Source organism: Leucopleurus acutus (assembly GCF_964270905.1).
Source record: "Leucopleurus acutus genome assembly, chromosome: 5".
Taxonomy (NCBI): domain Eukaryota; kingdom Metazoa; phylum Chordata; class Mammalia; order Artiodactyla; family Delphinidae; genus Leucopleurus; species Leucopleurus acutus.
The window spans coordinates 77,933,703-77,955,542 of NC_139147.1; the positions used below are offsets into that span (position 1 = coordinate 77,933,703).

General features: G+C 43.0%; 1 protein-coding gene across 1 annotated transcript in view; it reads left to right on the forward strand.

The window, feature by feature from the left end:
* Positions 1-14,179: 14,179 nt before the first annotated feature.
* The window catches only part of P3H2 (prolyl 3-hydroxylase 2), a 160,194-nt gene continuing 152,533 nt past the window's right edge, over positions 14,180-21,840 (forward strand). The window contains exon 1 of the mRNA XM_082840146.1: positions 14,180-14,737. Within this exon, the coding sequence (XP_082696272.1) occupies positions 14,264-14,737 (474 nt within the window). The 5' untranslated portion in view covers positions 14,180-14,263. The remainder of the gene's footprint in view (positions 14,738-21,840) is intronic.

A 21,840-nucleotide genomic window follows, 5' to 3' on the forward strand; every position in this document is an offset into this window, starting at 1 on the left:
AAATCCCTCTGAGAAAGTAATATTTAGGTTGATAACTAAAAAACGGGGAGAATTCTAAAAAGAGAGAGTAACATGTGGAAAGGATCTGAGGTGTGAAATATTGGGGCACGTTTATGAAAATGAAAGGTGTCCAGTAAAAATAGAGGTAGGAAGTAGGAAGAAATTTACAAGAAGTAAGAAATTTACAAGAAGTAAGACTGAGTTTGGCATTGGCTAGATCATGCATTACCTTGTAGAAAAATTAAGGATTTTGCATTTTATCTCAACTGCAATAGGAAATCATTGAAGAATATCAAGATGGGGAATGACACAATCATATTTACACGAATTTAATAGATCCTTTTGCTGTTGTATGGAGAATAAATTGGAGAAGGATAATCATGAAAAGTGGGAGACCAGAAAAAGGGCTATTTCGGTTTACCAAGTGACAGATTATGGTGATTTGCTCTAGAGTGGTAGACTGGATTGGAGACAAAGGGAATGAGTTAGAGTTGTATTTTAAAATTTGAATGGACAAATATATATATATATATTTTTTGAGTCAAATGCCAAATATTTTATTTTTTTTAATACCAAATACTTTTTTCTTGTTTGTTTCTACTTTATAACAAAGTGAATCGGTTATACATATACATATGTTCCCATATCTCTTCCCTCTTGTGTCTCCCTCCCTCCCACCCTCCTTATCCCAGCCCTCTAGGTGGTCACAAAGCACCGAGCTGATCTCCCTGTGCTATGCGGCTGCTTCCCACTAGCTATCTACCTTACATTTGGTAGTGTATATATGTCCATGCCTCTCTCTCACTTTGTCACAGCTTACCCTTCCCCCTCCCCATATCCTCAAGTCCATTCTCTAGTAGGTCTGTGTCTTTATTCCTGTCTTACCCCTAGGTTCCTCATGACATTTTTTTTTCTTAAATTCCATATATATGTGTTAGCATATGGTATTTGTCTTTCTCTTTCTGACTTACTTCACTCTGTATGACAGACTCTAGGTCTATCCACCTCATTACAAATAGCTCAATTTCATTTCTTTTTATGGCTGAGTAATATTCCATTGTATATATGTGCCACATCTTCTTTATCCAAATGGACAAATATATTTTTAAATTTGAGTGATTAGCTATTGAGTATGAGGAAAACTAGATCTCAAGAATAATTTTCGATTTTTTGGTTTGAGCAACTAGGTGGATATTGGTGAATTTAATGATATGGGGAAGACTAGGAAAGAAAAAATGAAATCGAGGGAAGAGACTTGATAAAGAAATATCTTCTCTTTTTTTTTTTGTTTTTTTTTTTTGGCTGTGTTGGGTCTTCGTTGCTGCACGTGGGCTTTCTCTAGCTGTGGCGAGCAGGGGCTACTCTTCATCTTGGTGCGTGAGCTTCTCATTGCAGTGGCTTCTCATGCTAAGGAGCACAGGATCTAGGTGTGCGGGCTTCAGTAGTTGCAGCACAAACCAGTAGTTGTGGCTCGCAGGCTCTAGAGCACAGGCTCAGTAGTTGTGGTGCATGGGTTTAGTTGCTCCGTGGCATGTGGGATCTTCCCCGACCAGGGCTTGAACCCGTGTCCCCTGCATTGGCAGGTGGATTCTTAACAACTGCGCCACCAGGGAAGTCCCAAGAAATATTTTCTCTTGTCTGGTATTCCCAGAGAAAATTGGTTGGATTTACCCAGTGGCTCTGTCTTTGTTTTCCCGAGTTTCTCCAGCTTGCCTTTCGGAAGTAAAATTATTTTTCAGAGTTCACCCCCGACCCTTCATTGAATTTCCATTGTGTTTGGATCTGTCTTCAGATTGTAGATCTGGTGGATTCAGATTCAGAACTGCTGACTACAGCATGCTTTTTTTGTTTCCTTGGACATTTTGACCTGTAGCCTAGAAGTAAATAATATTCTCTTCCACAGAAATCTGAGCATATCACAAATGTAATGTAAAATAAAAGCAAAAGCAATTTATAAAGTCTCGTGCAATTGAACAATATTGATGTTTTCAACTTTGAACATCGGTATTGAGAACTTGAGAAATTATGTATATGTTTCCTTTGTCCTTAGGAAGTTCTCCTCCCCGGATCCTGCCCGGACTTGTATGAGGGTACGCTGGTTGAAAGTTTGGCCTATCTGAAATGAGGGTTTTTCCAAGTTTCAAAACCACAGCACCTTTCTTTTCTAATGCATTATATGCAAATAAAATCCAAGAGCTCTGGGTGAAGTGGAAGCAAGGGTTCGAAAAGGTCTCAAGGACTCTAAGTACCTCTAAAGCATCTCACTGATTGCAGTCTAATGATAATTTAAGCAAATTAGCTAGGAAGAGTTCAAACCTCAATCTTGATAAATTCTTTCTCCCAAGAAAAAGCTTTGTCTACCAAAGTATTTTTTCATGCTAGCTTAGCCACGAAATCATTGTATGCTTGTGTGTTAACTTTCCAATCTAGGCCTGGAGGTCTTCAGCTGAATCTTAAAAGCACTAGATGATCTTAAAAGCTTTTCTCATCCCAGAACATCCTATGAGCTTAACTATTCAAGCTTGTCTCTGTTGAGACTGATGCTCATGATAACCTCTTCAACTTGCTCTCTGAAGGGTAGGTCAGTGTGTGATTGTGGGGGGAAGGGAAGGTAGTGGGAAACTTGGACAAGCATGGCAGTAGGAGGCTGGTGATTTGGCCTACCACCATCAGAAAGCTAGTTACCAAACTTCATTCGCTGACTTAGTTCCAGACTCACTGTGGGACTGAGGATGAGAGAAATCCCCAGGTCTTGATCTGTTTCCTTTTCAGGACAATTTGAGAAGTTTTGATTTATACTCGTGGAAAAAGAACAGAGATTATGAATAAATACATAATTTGGCTTCATTGATCTGTTCTTAAAATGTTAGATGAGAGACCCTCTTAAAAGGAATGTCACCGCGGAAAAAAGATGAATAAATGAAAAAAATTTATCTCTGGCTTTTAATGTCCTTCAGGGTTGTCAGAAAGCCTTTGACAATTATGGCATAATCTTCCAAGAAAAGGGTTATAAGTTTTGCTGATTAAAATGAGGCAGTGAGGATAAGCTCCTATTTTCATCTGTTCTTTCCTGTTATCCTGCAATAATACAGAAGCAGATTCCTAGAGAATTTCCAATATGGAGTGATAGAATCTGAGATCTGGCAGTCTTTCAGATGCAGAGTGTAGAAGTCAGTCTTGTTTTCTTGTGGCTATATCAGGAATGAAGTAGAGGAAAAAATAGAGGAATAGAACATTCAATAGTAACTCTTTCATATATCCTAAATTTTGGGAATCATTTTGGTCAAGTTTATCTCTCAAAATGCAGCAACACCTTCAGAAAGTTAAGTATATTGCTTTAATAAAATTGTTTCCCTCCTGGCTAAAGTTTTCAGTGAGGGAAATTGAATGGGGTTTTGGAAAAAGAGGAGGAATGGATTGCTTTGGAGTATTCAGTTCCTGGATATGGATGAGTGTGTGCTAAAAGCAGTCTTAGCGGCTGAGTGAGATTTTGCTTTTCCCTTGCTTTGCAATATAACCCAAAGGCTTTGTACAAGGAATGCCTAGGAGACCAGACCAGGCGGGGGAGAGAGAATCTATCATTTTGCATGTGTAGAAGGGCTTTGAAAATGATCAAGTACTACAAAAATTAAGATGATGCCATTTACTAAAAGTAATATTATTATATATTAAATGATTATTCATGAATCAAAAGGAAAGCCTCTGACTCATTAGAAGTTTGGCTTCAGTCATTGCAATTTTTTGTTTTTTGTGCAGTACGCGGGCCTCTCACTGTCGTGGCCTCTCCCGTTGCGGAGCACAGGCTCCGGATGCGCAGGCTCAGTGGCCATGGCTCATGGTCCCAGCCGCTCCACGGCATGTGGGATCTTCCCGGACCGGGGCACGAACCTGTGTCCCCTGAATTGGCAGGCGGACTCTCAACCACTGCACCACTAGGGAAGCCCCGATTGCAATATTTTTAATGATAGTAATTCTTTATCTTTTCAAAGTACATTTGATTCCCGGAAACATCTAAATGTCACTTGAAGTTGATTCTGGAAAATAAGTTAAGGAAGACCTTTTTTTGTAAAAATTCAGTTTTGATTATAAAATAATATGCAAAATTTCTCTACAAATCCTTCCCAAAGCATTGGTATCATAAATGGAATTAGTATATGGCATCCAGGGTGTCTACTTTGAAGGCAACCAACCATACAATTTATTCTATGTTTATTTTAACAAACAGACATATGGTTACATTTTGCATGGTAGAATCAAAGGTCTGGCAGTCTTTGAGATGCAGCAGTTCAAGTTAGTGTCCCATGTTTTTTTGTAGGTGTATTAGGACTGAAGTGGGAGAAAAAGGAGATTTTATTTATTTAATTTACCTCGTTGGAACTAAGAGGAAAAAGTTATCTAAAAAGTTTTTAAGCATATATATACATCATATGTATATGAATATATTCTACAGTACCTTAAAAGTGCTGATTAAAAATCTGAAAGTGGTTTGGAGATAAGTTAAATTGTAAATACAAATTGTCCCTTCTCCAAAAGTAAATTGACACAAGTCAGTATACTACTTACCTTCTGACCTCTTCCAAGGGTAAGGTGATAAGGGTGTCAGATTCAATGGAAGAGAGGAGTTAAGATATTGGTTTGGCCAATTATTTCTTAAGTTTTTTTCAGTTGAGCCACTTCATCGCTGCATTTGGGTCTTACCTTCTCCATTTATCAACTAGGACGGGAGAAAAGGGTAGCAGTACCTCTACTCATTATTTTCCCTAAATCCTAGATTCCCTTCATGATTCTTTCCTGCCGGTAAAGGCAGAGAGAGAGAAGGAGAATACATACGCTGGATATGCTGAAGTTGGAGGTTCCCCAGGGAGTGCAGGCATATGGATCAACTCTTCAGTGCCTGGAATTGTTACTACGCCTCGGGTTACCTCAAAACAATAACTCGTCTCCTGTTCTACTGGCTAAGGCTGGCTGATAGTTCAAGGCAAAACCAACAAGCTCTGAAGTAAGATGAGACTTTTAACGACCCCAGAGGGAGCTTTGAAATTTGCTTGGGAATCTAAGTTTAGCTTTATCCCAGAGATAAATGTAGGAAGAGGGGGAGTAATTCTTTGGAAAACCACTAAGAATGTGATAACATTACACTTTTAAAATGAAAGGATCAAAAATTACTTAAAGCTGGAATGGATCTCAGAAGTCCAGTTCCACAACTTCCTTTCCTGACTGGGGGTAAAGGAGGCCCAGGAAGGAATGTCTTGCCTAGGGTATCACGACGGAGCCAGAAGAAGAGCCAGGGCATTCTGATTTCCTGTCCGGGGTTATATTATGTGCCTGGCTCTTTTGAAATACATTTATTTCATTCACTCATTCAAATACTATTTTCTAGAACACAGACAGTGTTAAGATGTAGTAAATCTCTTTCTTCCCAAAAGGCTAAGAGGATGATGTTCATTAAGTTTTTGTTTTGTTTTTTTTGTTGTTGTTTTGTTTTTTTTTGCTTTACGCGGGCCTCTCACTGTTGTGGCCTCTCCCGTTGCGGAGCACAGGCTCCGGACGCGCAGGCTCAGCGGCCATGGCTCACGGGCCCAGCCGCTCCGCGGCATGTGGGATCTTCCTGGACCGGGGCACGAACCCGCGTCCCCTGCATCGGCAGGCGGACTGTCAACCACTGCGCCACCAGGGAAGCCCTCATTAGGTATTTTAAAAATAAGTTTCCATTTGGGTAATCTGCACATGGTCAGGTCCTGCTAATGAAAGGTAATTTGGGAGAGAACCAGCAGGAGTGGGCTGGTGTATGAGGCAGCATGGTTAAAGAAACCACAGGCAGGCACCCAGCCAGGCTGGGGAGGAGGAACAGGTGGTCAGGTAATCAGGAAGCTGTAGTCTATTTTCAGGGGAGCCAAAATGAGTAGTGAAGTCAGAACCTAAAATAGTCAATTACAGTGCATGACAAGGTTTCCAGCAGAGCCACATTGGTGCGTTTTATGGTGAGTTCTGCCAATGTTTTTGTTCGAATGAATTCTTTAAAATCAATGTGGTAAGCAAAATAATCTATTTTAAAAACATGGAATTTGGTATTTTAGCTTTGATAATTTTATTTTGATCACAAAGTTTTATTGAACAGTTTGAAAAATTCTGCAGAGGATACTTTTCTTTATTCAAAAGGAAAACAAAATTGTTTCTCTTTCCTCTCAAGTTTCCCATATATATATGGTAAATGTTGCCTCTTTACTTAATTTCCTTTTATTCTGTAGTTGGTAGCAAATCATATAGGTTGTTAATCTTTGTGTCTACAAATCAAATTTTCATAAAAGATGGGGCAATTATGTTTTATATATATTTAAAATTAAAATTATGTATCATTTTATTACTTCGAAAGCAATTTATCCTAGTTTTGCCACAGACAAAGCTATTAATGAGATGTTGAAATTTCTGGGGCTGGCGGAGAAGGACTATACATCTCCTTGAGACTTGGAGAGAGCTCATCCTCCAGCAGTTTGGGAGGGCTGCTAATACCTATCAGACCCTGGAGAACAGAACCGGGGAGAAGGCTCAGCAGTCCTGGCAGAGGCACATCTAAATGCCCTCCAGAGGGACAGGGACACCAGCACGCAGAGTACCATAGGCTGGACCATTCATGACGTGGACATTGTTGGAAATGGTCCAAAAAGAAGGAAATGGTGATAACAATGGGCAAAGCAGACAGTGTGAGAGAGGCAGGCACACAGCTCTAGAATTCAGGGTGTCTTAGTAGCTGAGGCTTTATTGCCCAAATATTTGGCTCTTTTTTATTTCCCTGTGATCCCACCAGATGCTGAATCTGGTGGCTACCAGAAGGCTGGAGAAGTTGTCTAGAACAAAACCTCTGTCAGAAGGTACTAAAAGAAATTCCTGTCTAGAGACCCTAACAGGAGAAGGAAGAGAGCTTCAGGAAAGTGGGCTCTGGACTCACTCAAGTCGTGACTCCCTAACTTATTTGGTCTGTGAACTTTTAACTTTTTCTACCCAAATTTCTTTATTTGTAAAGTTTGTATAACCACATATCCATAACTCCTCCCCAACTCCCAACTCCAAGGATCAAATAAAATCACAAAATATTTCCAGCTCAGAATCCTCAATTAGCATTAGCTGAACCTGAACAAAGATAAAAGTTTAATGCTACCAGGGAATTTAATGTAAATTCTTTGCCAAACAAATGGTACCTTTATATTCCTTCCTGTGCTTTCTACATTTAGCTCTCCCTCTAGGTCCCCAACAAAATGTGGAAACTGCAACAGTCTGTTTTTGCTGGAAATTGATAGTTTCATTTTGAAGTGGTCTCCTCCATCCTTTCACTATGAAGCTGAGGCCGGAGAGATGAGAATACCTACAGTTCTGCTGTAGCCAGGAAAGGCCCCAGTGTCAGCTTGGGAACCAGTCATAAGCAGGGTAAAACAGATACAGAGGGAAGGTCTGACAACAGAACGGAAACACTTTAGTAGGCCAGGCTTAGAAATACAGAATCAGTAAGCAACAGGATGAAATTCAGCCAGGTGTCCAATAGCAAAGCAGTCCACATCAGGGGTGACTGTAAGAGAGAGAAGGCGGGTACCACGGCAGACCTGAGGATACTGTCAACAAGAACTAGGCACAGGTCCAGGCAGCTTACTGGCGTTGGTGATGTCCGAAAGCTGGGAATAGGGGACTGGTTTGAAAATAGCCTCAGTTAGAACAAGCAGGAACAAGCGGGGCCCCATTTCAGAAGAAACGGGGTGATAATTATCCTATTTAGATAAGTAGAGTGTTGGAGGGGAGCCCCTATTCTCCTTATTTGTCATGATGAGAAAACTTCTAGATTAATATTTCAGAAGTTGACCAGCTTGGCCTGAGCATAGGCAGGTAGTTTGATTTCAGGGTGTGGGTGGCAGAAGGAACAGAAATGTCATTTACTGCATATTAAAACCCATATTCTTCAAACCTGCTTTTCAGCAACAAAGTGATATTTGGGTATTTATTGCTTCCATTTCTGAGTCTTTTCAAATGGTTTCAAAATTGAAGTTGGAAAAAGAGAAGTGATTATCAACCCAAATATCTTCAAACAGGAGAAGACATGGGTTTCAGTTTCTAAATCAGATTTCAAGGGCAGAGCAGGCCAGTTGAGGAACAGTGAAGCTGTCTTTCCCATGGGAGAAAGCCTCCTCCAACTACTACAGCAGGGTTGAGCGTGAAATGTGGGGTTTCACATGAAGAATTCAAGGATGGAGATGGGAAGGTGGGTCTCAAAGATAGGAAAGGCATGAGGGTAACCTCAGAATGATGTATCACTCATGCATACAGTCTCATCTCTCCCAGAATTTCTGATGGGTAAGGTTTTTCTTTGCATCCACGAACAGTGACCTGACATCTCTAATGTAGGAATGAATTAAACCTATTTACTCTTGTGGTCATGACTGTTTCTACAGGCATTAGATCACCTATCAAGTTGAGTTCACAGTCATATTCAGCCTCTGTCCAATACATATGATTTTACACACACATACACACACCTTGTCCACATTTATTCTGCAGAAAAATTTTATGAGCCTGTGACTCTAGCTCAGTGGTCCCCAAACTTTTTGGCACCAGGGACCGTTTTAGTGGAAGACAACTTTTCCACAGACCTGTGGGGGTGGGAGGATGGTTTGGGGATGATTCAAGCACAGTACACTTATTGTGCACTTTATTTCTATTATTATTACATTGTAATATATAATGAAATAATTATACAACTCACCATAATGCAGAATCAGTGGAAGCCCTGAGCTTATTTTCACTTGCCACTCACTGGTAGGGTTTTTTTTTTTTTTTTTTTGCGGTACGCGGGCCTCTCACTGCTGTGGCCTCTCCCGCCGTGAAGCACAGGCTCTGGACGCGCAGGCTCAGCAGCCATGGCTCACGGGCCCAGCCGCTCCGCGGCATGTGGGATCTTCCCGGACCAGGGCACGAACCCGTGTCCCCTGCATCAACAGGCGGACTCTCAACCACTGCACCACCAGGGAAGCCCACTGATCGGGTTTTGATATGAGTCTGCAAGCAATTGATTTATTATGGTCTCTGTGCAGTCAAACCTCTCTGCTAATGATAATCTGTATTTGCAGCCACTCCCCAGTGCTAGCATCACTGCTTCAGCTCCACCTCAGGTCATCAAACATTAGATTCTCATAAGGAGCGCGCAACCTACGTCCCTCGCATGTGCAGTTCATAGTAGGGTTCACGCTCCTATGAGAATCTAATGCGGTGGCTGATCTGACAGGAGACAGAGCTCAGGTAGTGATGGGGAGCGGCTGTAAATACAGAAAAAGTTTCGCTCACTTGCCTACCGCTCACCTCCTGCTGTGCGGCCTGGTTCCTAACAGGCCACCAACCAGTACCAGTCCTTGGCCTGGGGGTTGGGGACCCCTGTTCTAGCTGAATGAGGAACATAAAACAAAGTTGGTAACTAAAGAAAAAATGTGGTCTGTACAAGTTTAACCCAAGCAGAATTTTGACAGGGGCTATGAAGATATTTAAGGCCTAGAAAGAGGCAGTGGAGTGCAGTGGGAGAAACACTAAATAGGCTTCAGTCCTGGCCCTGTAACGTGCAAACTAACCTTTGGTAAGTCATCCCTCATTTATAAACGTCAGCTTTCTCACTGGTAAAATTACAGTACGAATACCTTACTCAGAGGGACCCTTCCTTGCAAGTCAAATGACTACATGTTTGTGAGAATAACTGGCATGATACCAAGTCCACTGGATAAGGGTAGGCCCACTGGATTCTCCGAATTTCAATCTAAATTGTGTTTTTAACTTAAATTATTTGGGGAATAATTATCATTCTTTATTTCACTTTTTTTTTCTTGTTCAGCTAGAATGTGAGTCTCCTGAGGAATGAAGTTGGAATGCCTCCATGAGAAGAGTGTGGGGACAGAGTGTTTGCAAATGTTTTATTTGATTTGGAATTTTAGAGCTCAATCAGGAATTAAGGTAAGCACAGGGACAGAGCTATTAAGGCAGTTGGAAAGGGACAGACAGTCCTGGAATGTGGCAGCTCCTGTTTGATTTTAAATGTAAGTTAAATATTAATTTTTCTAAAAAAAATATCCCTCTTCCTTCCAGGGAGGCCCTTTTCTCTCTCTCTCTCTTATGTTGACAGATTGTTGGTGGCTTGCCCTTCACACTAACTTATTTGGAGGAAAAAAGTCTTCAGGTGATCTTATTTGAATAAGAAAAAAAGTTCCAAACAGCTCCCTTGCCGCCACATCAACAGCAGCTGAACAGCCTGGGTTGCTGCATAGTGAGAATTATTCCTTTCATTTCAAGGGAATCAAAGATGTTTGGAGTAAGCAAGAGCCCTGGTTACACATGATCAAAATAAACGAGCGTTAGATTTGCTTATGGAAAGTGTCAGTTGAGTCTACTGCTAAAGTCTGAGTACACTTTTTATTGTTCCCTAAAGATTTTGCAGGAAAGAGAGAAGTCACCTATGGAAAAAAAAAAAACTAAGTTGATTTGGGGAAAAACAAGAAGCATTTGAAGATCTTCCCTTTTCTGAATTCATTCCTGCTGGAGGTTCCCTAAAGCAAGGGGTGCAATGATGTTGCTGTTGATTGTACACAGAAGTCAAAAGGAAATTCAAGCTTCTGTCAAGATTCATTCCAAAGACAATAAAAAAAGGAAATGATGGATTCCCTTTTAGAGCTTTTGGATGGATTCACTGGTGCTTTGGCTGTTCTCTGAATTTGTAAGGAATGGAGAACAAAAGTGAAATTGCAGGCTCCCAGCAGCAATTTCAATATCTTATGCTTCCAATGGCTCCTTTTCTCAAATCATCATTTGTTTCTTTCTTAATTTCATGCATTTTTGTTTTCTTTCTCTTTTAAAAAAATTCTGCAAAGCTACTATGATCCAGTGCTCCATGACATTCAGCACACATGTTTTATATTTTGGTGTATAAAATTAAGCATACTACTCCTGCCACTGCCTATCTATGTGACCTGTGGGCCTAAGTTTCCTCATTTGTAAAATAAGGGAATTGAGTAAGACTTGCAGTGCTCAAACTATGTTCTATCCCAGGGTTCCTCAATTTGTACACTGTTGATAATTTAAGCTGGATAATTCTTTGTAGTGGGAGGCTGTCCTGTTCATCAAGGGATGGTTAGCAACACCCCTGGCCTCTACCCATTAGATGCCTGCAGTACGACTATACTCTCTCCCCTGGTTGTGAAAATCAACAATTGCCAAATGACTCCTGGGCTGAAAACGTCACTAATTAAAACAATGGTTCTCAAACTTTGGTGGGTGTCAAAATCCCTGGGGAACTTGGTAAAAACATAAAGGCCCAGACTGGATTCAATTACAAAGCCAGGGCCTCTGGGCTTTTTTGTTTGTTTGTTTTTTAATTAGCTTTTAAATATACAACGAAGTTTGAGTACCACTGTTCATGAGGAATTGTGTTGATGAAACGGTTCTCAAAATATGATTCTTGCACCAAAAGCCTCAGCATCACCGAGGAATTTGTTAGAAATGCACATTTTTGGGCTCCACCCCAGGCTTGGTGAATCATAATCTCTGAGATGGGACCCAGTTGTCTAAGAAATGGCCCAGGTAAAGAAGAAGTGCATTCTTAGTAAACCCAGAAAGACATTCAGAAATGCGAGAGAGGACTTTCTCAACACAGCATTGATACCATTAGGTAGAGCATTGCCTGGAATCAATTGCTCCACCCTGTGTGACTTCTATCACCATATGGTCATGGATTTTGTTCTGGCTCAGCCTTAAAAGGCAGATCAGATTTTCCTTCTTGGGGAGGGGAGATCTGAGGGATGGTACACCTCAGACTCCTGAATCCTCTGTGCACCTGGGCCCTGACTCATAGACTTACTCTTTGGGCTATGGCATTGACTCTAGACCAGTGGTTCTCAATCTTGGCTTCCTATTAGAATCACTTAGGGAACATTTAAAAATCTCAATGCTCAGGCCAAACCCCAGACCAATTAAATCAGAATCTCTCAGAGTGAGAACCAGATATCAGTATTTTTGCCTTCTCAAATGATTCCAAACTTCGAGCACATTTGAGATGCCAATTGAACACTTTCTATAAAGTCAGATAGGGTTTGTACAGAGGGAGAAAAGGTAATGGGACATGCAGAAGGTTTGAAAGCAAATGCCAGTTTGGTAATCAGCATAAAGTTTGGTACGGCTACAACCTGTAAGCTTTTGATTCTGTGCCAGTGCCAATTCGTCCCCTAAGTTTTCTTAGATCCTTCAACCAGAAGCCATCTTTGCAGGCTCCGCATTTCTATAGCACTTTGAATCTAATCTAACATCTGCCATTTCTATTATATGGTAGATGTTAGACTAGCCCTTGTATTATAGCCCTTTCCCCCACAATACCTACTTTGGGAGTAGGTATCCAAAGATATAAATTTAATTGACATATATTAAATGATGTGGAAATGTCATGGAATGTAGAGGTAATCCACAGCAAAGCATCCTGGCACTTTGCCCTCAGTCTCATAGCAGGACTTCCTAGCCAATATGCTTCAAAATCTTCCACAGATGGATTAATAACTCCAGACTCCAAAGTCTTTATTTGACAAGAGAGACAAATCCTTACAGCAAAAGTCTGGGCGGATGACCTAAGCGCACATTCTGGAATACTGAACATCCAAAGTATTGAGGACATAGCTCCAAGGTGAAGCTTTTCCATCAGTGGAATAAGCCAAATAAGTGAGGTTTGGTGGAGAAAAGTAATAAGAGCATGATTCTTTGGGGTCCCTTGGAGTTCCAGAGCCAAGGCTGTTTATGGCCAGAGTGGTCAAACCCAACAAAATGAGTGAAGGAATGAGCACGAAACTCTGGCATCCTCCTGGGCCTAGTGGTGATTCCACAGAAAAACCTTCTTGGGGAATTCATATCAGCTGCACGATAAGTGTTCTTTCCTGTTGCCTTTCCCTCTTGCTCACCATCGCAGTGGCCAGGGAGACCTGGGTGAGATTGCTACAAGCACTAGGAGACCACAGGAATGTTTCCAGAGGCAGGCTGGAGTCAAGGATCCAGTGCATAAGCTCTCAGGAATCCTTGTGAGAGTGTGAAGCCAAGGAACAGGAAAGAAGGGAACACCTTGGCTCAGAAGGTATTTAAGCGGGAGGAGAAACAGAGGAACAGGAAAGCCTCCAGCTAGTCCTTTGGAGCCTGGCACCCACTTCTGTCAGCTTTCCCATTCCTAGACTGACGCTCATTGCTTAAGTCCTGGGAGTACTGGATTTATTAAATTGCCTCTTTGTTCAACTCTTGCAAAAAAAACCTTAGAGCTGAAAACCGTTTGACGTGTTGGGATATTTGTCTGCCATAGTAGATGAGGAACCTAAGGCTCAGTTGTGCAAGTTTACAGCGTTGGTAAACTGACCGAGGCAGAATGTAAGTACAGCCATTCCAACAATTCTCTGGGTCCTGTAACGATCTCCCCGGCACAGAAAGGTGGGCTATTCACTGTTCCCGTGTCCCTACTCCCTGCCCCAATGCACAGACACACACCCATACAAAGTGGGATGAGAAACAAGGGTGGGACCTTCTCTAAGAGAAGGAGCAGTAAGCAAGCTTTGATTCGAAAGGCCCAGGGTTGAGTCCTTCCTTCGCTTTTTCACAGTTCTATAAACGTGGACTAATCACTTTTCTCCTCAGGCCTCCCAACGGAGCCAACGGGCCCTCTAGGGCTTTCCTCACAGCCGGAGAGGGAGCTTCCATGTGAAGGTGAAGGACGCTGCAAACTGCGAGGTCACGGACAAATTTCAGAAAATGATGAAAGCCCTATCCTCGCTAAGCCGGCTTTTCTTCCTCTCTAAAAAGGGAGTAATCATGTCCATTCTGCAACCTCGAATGGACCCCACGCGTCAGGCTCTGGCCCCCCCGGGCTGGCCGCCAGCGGGGCTGGCTCTCTGGCTGGCACTGGGGTGTGAGGGCCCTGGCCTCCTGGCGGCTGCAGCCGGGAGCCTGCAGGGCGCGCGCTGAGCGCCGGCGGCGAGCGGCGAGCAGAGGTTCGGGCAGCAGGAGGAGCGTGTGAGCTGTGGGCGTCCCTTTAAGAGCGGCCGTCCGAGCCGGCCTCCGCCTCTCAGTCCGCCGAGCGCCGCCGGTCACCTGAGGCTCTCGGGTCAACCGGCAGGCGGCGGGGCCGGCGATCTCGCCCGCGGAGCCGAGAGACGGGGCCTGGACGCCAAGTGCCCAGAGCCGACTGCGAGCGTGGCCGGCCGGCGCCCGTCCGCGGCGGAGGATGCGGGAGCGTATCTGGGCGCAGCTGCCTATGCTGCTGCCCTGGCTACTGCTGCCGCCGCCGCTGTGGGGCGGCCCCCCGGACGGCCGGTGCTCGGAGCGCGAGCCCGAGCCCGGGCCTCTGCAGCCCTTCGACCTGCTCTACGCCAGCGGCGTGGCCGCCTACTACAGCGGGGACTACGAGGTGGCCGTGCGCGACCTAGAAGCGGCGCTGCGCAGCCACCGGCGCCTGCGGGAGATCCGCGCCCGCTGCGCCCGCCACTGCGCCGCGCGCTGCCCGCTCGTGCCCCCCGGCGTTGGCCCAGGGGCCGAGCTGCCCTTCTTCCGCGCCCTGCTTGAGCGGGCGCGCTGCTACTGCAGTTGCCAGAGCCAGCGCCTCGGGGGCCCCGCGTCCCGCCACCGCGCCAGCGAGGATGTGCGCAGCGACTTCCAGCGCCGAGTGCCCTACAACTACCTGCAGCGGGCCTACATCAAGGTACCCAGAGCGCACACCTCACGCCCCTCGCTGCCCTGGGATGCGCTCCAGCCCTCCCCGCGGCTCCTGTCTCTTGGCCGGCGCGCTGCTCCTTAGCGAGTCTGACTGGGTCTCCTTTAACGGTTCTGTCTCATGTGTGGATCTACATAGCTGGTGGCCCGAGCTCTGTAACCAACACTCAGTGAATTTGGGCAAGCCATTAGCTCTTTCGGCATCCACTTCTCTCTCAAAAAGAGGACTGTACTGATAAGACGTTTAAAGTACCCATTCAGCACTAATGTCTGAACGTTGGTAGAGCCGGGTCTAGTATAAGGTCTCCTCTCGCTTCATTCCCTGGTCTTCACCCAGTTTCTCTTCCATCTCCGCTCCCTCATCCCTCCTACAAGCTAGTCTGCACCTTTTCTTTGAAGTTTAAAAGAGAGCGGTCTCAAAACAGCAGAGTTAAAAGAAGACTTGCTCCGAAACCCATCCCTCTGTCTTTTCCCCTGCACTTAGCACAAAAAGGGAAGATCAAAGGTTAAAGAGGAGGTATGCATGGAAGAGGTGAATCTGTGTGAGGCAGTCTCACTAAAAGTACCCAAAGTGCTGACTCTTTCTCCTTTGATAGAAGGCTTCCAGTTTCTGGAGGTGAGCATCGGACTGAGTTATTCACCACCAGATGCTCCCTCTTTCTGGTTTTACTTTTGTGTATTCAACTTGCCTGAAGTTAGTGCCAGGAGGCAGACAGTGTATATTGACATCTTCCCTACATTCACAGTTTTAAAGATCTAAGTGAACGCTTCACTTAGATGATGGCAGAGAGAATTTAGCCCGTGTTCCTTAATCTCCCACTCTCACTCATCCATGTTGCTCTGAATTTACACTTTCTCCCCCTTCTGCCTTTCTATGTCAGTATATCAATGTCTGTTCTCCAGCTGTTGGAGAAGTGGCAGCTTTGGGGGTTGGTTGGTTGGTCATGCCAGCCAATGGACCAGGCTGCATTTCTGGAGTGGTGAAAATACACACCAGGTGCTGATATTCTAATGTCTTTTGCAGCTCATCCCACAAGGTCTCTGAGCTCACAGTTGGTAGGGCTCTCTGCAGATTTGCAGTTTTGGGTAGAGTTCAGGAAATCACAACTGTAACTAACTCTTTAACTCCCAGTGCTCTGGCTAAGTTGCTAGATTTAGTATCTTGGGCAAGAAATAAGGAGAAAGCCTGAATCCTTTCCAGGATTTGTCTTCTATTTGCTTGTGCCTCCTGGAGCATTTGCTGAGGCATGTATTAAGTATAAATCTGCTTTCTTTTAAACGAGTGGCACAGGTTTTGGTGGTCTTTAGAGAAATCAGTCAGTAGCAGGCAGAGAGGGGCTTGTGAGTACCCGACAGCTGAAGATATATATACTAAGCTAGTTCCCAGAGCAGAATGTGGGTGGTCGGGTTTGGTCCCCCGGTAATACTGTCTTCCCAGGAGTCTCAGATGTGAGGTTGGTAGTCCTGTTGATTGTTCTGTCACACATCTTGGGCACATTTTCCTTTCTCAGGTCTGGAAAAGGAATGCATATTTATTTTCACTCCTATAAAAATAAATAACCACGAGGTAACTCTCAAAATGTGAGTGTCTTTGGTTCTGTCATTACACTTGCTTCACTGCTAATGTTAACATTGATCATTCTCCTGCTCCCATCTCCTGGTTGGAGGTCAAAGAAGATGAAGCCATAGGTTTAACATGCCTCAGTTTTTTTCAGTGAATTGATTATAGGAGAGAGTCACTCACAGGTAGCTCTGTGGGTGAACTACTGTCTGTGGTCTGATGAACCAATGAAGTTTAAGAAGTCCTTTCAAAATTATGTGAGTTCATGTGCCAATTTCTGTTTTACTGGCAATGTTTCTGAGAGCAGAACAAATCTTGCATCTGCTTCCTGTTCACCTCCGCTCCGATAGGTACAATTTCTACATAATTGATCATCTCTTAAGGAGGAAATCTTCTTACCCCTTTGGAAATTCATTTTTGATGGGTTGGAGTTTACAGGAGCATCTTTATGAACATCGAATAAGGTGTTCCCTCCCCGCAAGAACGCCACAATTTTAGCCTTTGCTTGGCTTCTTGGGAATTTCACTCATAAATACACACACACACACACACACACACACACACACAATCTTCTGAGAGCAAAACAAAACTCGCAAAATAACAGTATCTTTGGGCTCTGACAGGTTTGAATCCTAAAGTGTCCATTCCCTGAAGATAGAGGGGTTCCCTGCATATACCTGCATATGATCATGGTACCTTGTGTTGCTTACTTTGGACATCAGTGATCCAGTCTGTATTTGAAAAGAATAATCCTGGGCCACATTGAATTCAGTGAGGACTTTGTAGCCAAGGTTTGAGAATTGTGAATCCTGTAATATGGTCAGAACTAGCAGACTTCCTAGAGATAAGGAAACACATTTATTCTCAGCTAGGGGTTTGCAAACTGTAGAAGCTCTTGGGAGATGCTCTTCCTCCCCCAAATCCCAGTTAGTGAGCTACTGATGGAAGCGGATTCTTTATGCTAGAGTGTTGGAAGGGAAAGATTGAGAATTGTGAAATCTAAGGCCTGTTGAGATCAATTTCTCATTTCACAGATGAGGAAAGGGAAATCCAGACAAGGCAAGGGGCTCACCCAGTGTCACATATGATTTGATTTGATGAATTGAGCACAGGACTGGGAGTCCGGGGTCTGGGCTCTGCCAGTAATTGGTCGTGCATGTGCACATCCACTGTCCCGTGGAGTCACCTCAGGTCCCAGGGAATGCTGTGTCCCCAGGGCTGTCCTTTTGCCAGATTTGGACAGCTCCAGGAATGAGTCAGTCCTTGTCCTGTGGGGTAACAGACACTCACTGCATTTATCTTAAGGGCTATTCTGTAGACTCTTCCTTAAGCCCTGGCATGCTGGGAAATCCTCTGGACAGCTACGAGGTGGTAGTTCCACTTAGATCCTATCCACACTTTTTTTGTTTAAAGGCAGGGTGAGACTCTTCAAACTTTCAAATTTTATTATTTCAAATTGTAAGATATAACTCATGATTCACAGCCTAAAACCTAAGATAAAGCTTTTATCAGAGTGGTCTCTCCTCGGAAACCTTCGCTGGTTTCCCCTTGCTTCTGTGTAGAGCCCACAGTGTTGAATACAGCACCCCTCAGCCTGGCTGCCCCTTAACTTTACAGGCCCAGTCTCCTCCCACTCTGCCATCCTTCAGCTAGAGGGAACAATGGATGCTTAATCTTATGTGTCTGACACTTCTGCACATCTGGGTTTATTTATTCTTCTTTGGGAGACATGTAGGCTCTGGCATGGGGTCGATCTGGGATTGAACTTTAGCTCTTCAATCTCTAGCTCTGTGACTGCGAGCAAATCACATAAACTTTCTAAGCTTTAGTTTCCCCATCTGCAAAATGGGGAGATAACGGGACCTACCTGATTGGTTTAGGTTTAAGAGAGGATTTATATAAAGCACCGGGGACAGGGCCCATTTCTGTTTCCAGAAACACTGGAGATGTATCTCTTATTATTATTAGTTATAACAGTAGATTTTCCCACCTTCTTCTCTATGTGTTCAAATGGTAAGTGTACTAGCACAAATATACCTATTTCTGTGAGATCCTCTTTCACTCTCTCTGCAGCTCCCAACAATCCATCATTTCTCGCTCCTCTGAATGTCCACAGTAAAGAATATGTTCCTCTCATATCATGTTTCACTTTTAACCTTGTTTTGGAGAAATTCATATATTTGTTCATCACTTAATGTGAGCTCCTTGAGATCAAGAACGGTCACAGGCATTTTTGCACCTCCTAAAGTAGGAGTTTCCAGATCTGGAAGATCAGCAGATGGATGATTATTAGTATGAATCCCCTGGGCATTAAAAATGGGATTTCAAATTGGAGATTTAGGTTCAGTAGGTCTGAGTTGGGTCTCAGCATTTATATTCCCCTCAAATACCTAAAACAGGGGGCAGTAGCAGTAAATGCTCAGTGTATGTTTGTTGAATGAATGATAGTTTGGTTGCTCGTGTATGAAATATTGTTGAAAAAGATTTCTGTGTGGCGGCAGGAGGTTTTCTCAAATTAGTTATTTGGTTTCCTGACTGGTCAGTTGGGGGAGAAAGTTATAGAAGGACTGTAGATTGCTTGACTTTTCACTCTCTTCTACTTGCAAGTTCCGGCTAATGTTGCAAACCTCCTTTCCCTCCCCCTCCATTTTTTTTTCTAATTTAATCCTTATTTCCTAAAACTATGCTTCGGAAAATTCTTGACACGCTGTGCCTGTTTTATGTACATTTGTGGAATTTAAACAAACGTAAGTGAGATTCTTTTCTTTTTTTTTATCTGTGTACTTTATAATCAGGAATACTTTGACAGTATCTGTTTTTCTTTCAGTGTTCCCAACCATTTAGTTAAAGAAAAAAAATTAAAAAAAAAAAGACAACCAGTGCTGCTTATTTATGTTTTTTACTTAAAACAAGCTTGCGCCTCCATGTTTTGTTTCTGAGTTGGTGCTTTGTGCTCTGTGACCTTTGTTTTTCTTCTTAAGATTGGTGGGGGGGGGGAGGAAATGCAATTAAGTTAGGCGATTCTATCTCCTTCCTAGAGTCAGCTCCCCAAACGTCCTTTTTCTTGACCATAATTTATTTTATTAGTGGTTTCTAGAAAAGAGAAAAAGTAAGTTCAAGGATTTTCCTCGCTCTTATTCTGCTTTATCAACTTCTTTCTCTTTCTAGATGAAGGCCTTTAAAGAAGTTTGAAACATAGGCCACATGACATGATACATATTCTATTAGTTCAGAATAAAAACATTTCCCAAATCCCATATTTAAATCTCTTTTTACCTATATGTAGACTATGTACATTTTGTCCCCAAATTATTTCAAATAGGAAGTGGATTTTATGTCTTCATGAAATAGTTGTTTTGAAGTTTCCTAGCGGTTATTTCTTCAAGGGATGAGACTTTTTTTTTCTTCTTACATTTGGAATTTTTCTTTTTTTTTTTTTTTTGAGCTTGAATCATCAAAATCCACTAGTCATCATCTTTCTGTCCCATGCCTTAGGAAGGAAACCTGGGAGCTTCTTTGTGTAGCCAGCATTTAGTTCCTGTGTGCTAAGGAGATAGAATTTCTATTGTTTCCTTCCAGGAGGCTGACCATTTGAAAGCCCAGTCAGCTCTTTATCAGTCATGCATTGTGATTACAAACAGTCAGTGCTACAGCAGCTTAAAATTCAATTAGATGAGGGAAGCACTTGCTTACAGGTTTTCTCCTATCTCGGTCTGGCGAAACAGGTATTCCTTTACAAGTTTTAATAAAAGAAAGTAATAAACTGCTTGTCTCCACAGATCCCATCTCTGAGAACCAAATGTATTCTGTCACGAATATCATTTGCTCAGTGATAAACTCCAAAGGGATAGGTGTGTGGTATTCTTTTGGGAATGTTTGATAAAATGTCAGTTTGCTTCGTGGATGGAGTTTGAAAATTCTGAAAAGTGCATGGGTTCACGTAAAATGAAAACTGATTGGATTTGGTGTAATAATGGTTCTTTTGTATTACTAAGGAATTGAGTAAACTTGGGTGTCTTAGAATCCCAGATCTTAGAGAGCTGGAAGGAGCTCTCCAAGAGAGCATCTTGTTCAACCCTCTCTCTCCAAGTTAAATAATTGGTTTGGGGCAGTGAAGCAGGGGTGAGAGAGGGAGGGATGAGTATTTTCCTTAAGAAATGCAGTCTTGCAAGGGTGAGGAGTGATAATTATTAAAACGGTAAAAATGCTACAGCGTGAAGGAACCTCAGAAATCATGAAGAAGTCTATCCCTGTCACTTAACAGCTGATGACACTGGCCTCAGAGGTTCCATGACAAATCAAGGAGGGTGAGCAAGCAGAACTGGGTTGGAATGTAAGTATTTTAATTTATAGTCCAGTGCTTTTTCCGGACTCTGTGCAGTGGGTATTGCTACCTCCTGAGGGGCAGTCTGGTGAATCAGTGATGCCACTGAGACCTGCGGTGGACCTGGTACCTCCAGCGACAGTGCAGATACAAGGCCCTGTTTCCTGCACTACCCCACGCACCCTGCATTTTCATTCACGTGATATGTTGGCCACTTAGCCAAGAGTCACTTGTCTGGTGGAAAATTTTGCATTTCTCATTAGGAAAAATAATTTCTCCTGTCTTTTTTTCCATTCAGCTTTTCTCCTATAATTCTTTTTCTGTCCTTTTATGCATCCCTCCTTTCCTGCTGTCTGACTTCCTAGCTATGTAATTTCCATGAGAGCTGGCCCTCAGTTGCCAAATGGCCCAAACACATCTTTAAAAAAAAATGATTTGTAGTCAGCCTTCTGCACGGTATGTTTCAGTGCCGTGTGTGTGATTTTTGGGGTTTAGTACTGAGGAGAGCTGCAGGCTATAGTCAGAAGAAGCTGATTTCACTTGACCACACCCCTCTCTGCTTTACTTTGTTTTCTATACTTATTTCTCTCTTTCTCTCCTTTCACATTCCGTGTCTTACTGATGATCTACACAGTGAAATTACATCTGCAAAGGAGAGGGTTGTTGGGATCAATCAAGGGAGGAGAGAAGTAGGTAGTGGTAGAGGTAATGTTAGGGCTTTGGTTCTAATAAAATGAAGGCCATACAGCTTCTTATTTAATTTGCTCCACAGACATAGGCATCTACTATGAAATTCTTTTTATGTCCCTTTTCCCCATATGATTTGTGCATGAGTTGAGCGTATGTTGGGAAAGATATTCATTTCCCTCTCCTCTCGGCTCCCCATCTTTCTGCAACTGCTCCCTGCCACGATCATGGAACATTTGTGTCCCCATCCTCCCATTTTAAATATGGGAAAATAAAATCTGAAAAAGAATCAAGTTGTCCAAATTTATCCAGCAATTTAATGGAAGAGTCAGGATTAGAATCTAAGAACCCCAATTCCCACCTCTGTGACATTGCTGATGACCACTATTTGTAAGACACACACTGAAAACACAAACGTAACAAAATTAATTTGACACACATAGCATGCCAGTTACATTATTTGCCAAATGGGATAGACCCTGAAAATAAAAGCTACCTTGTGCAATGTTATTCCTTGCAC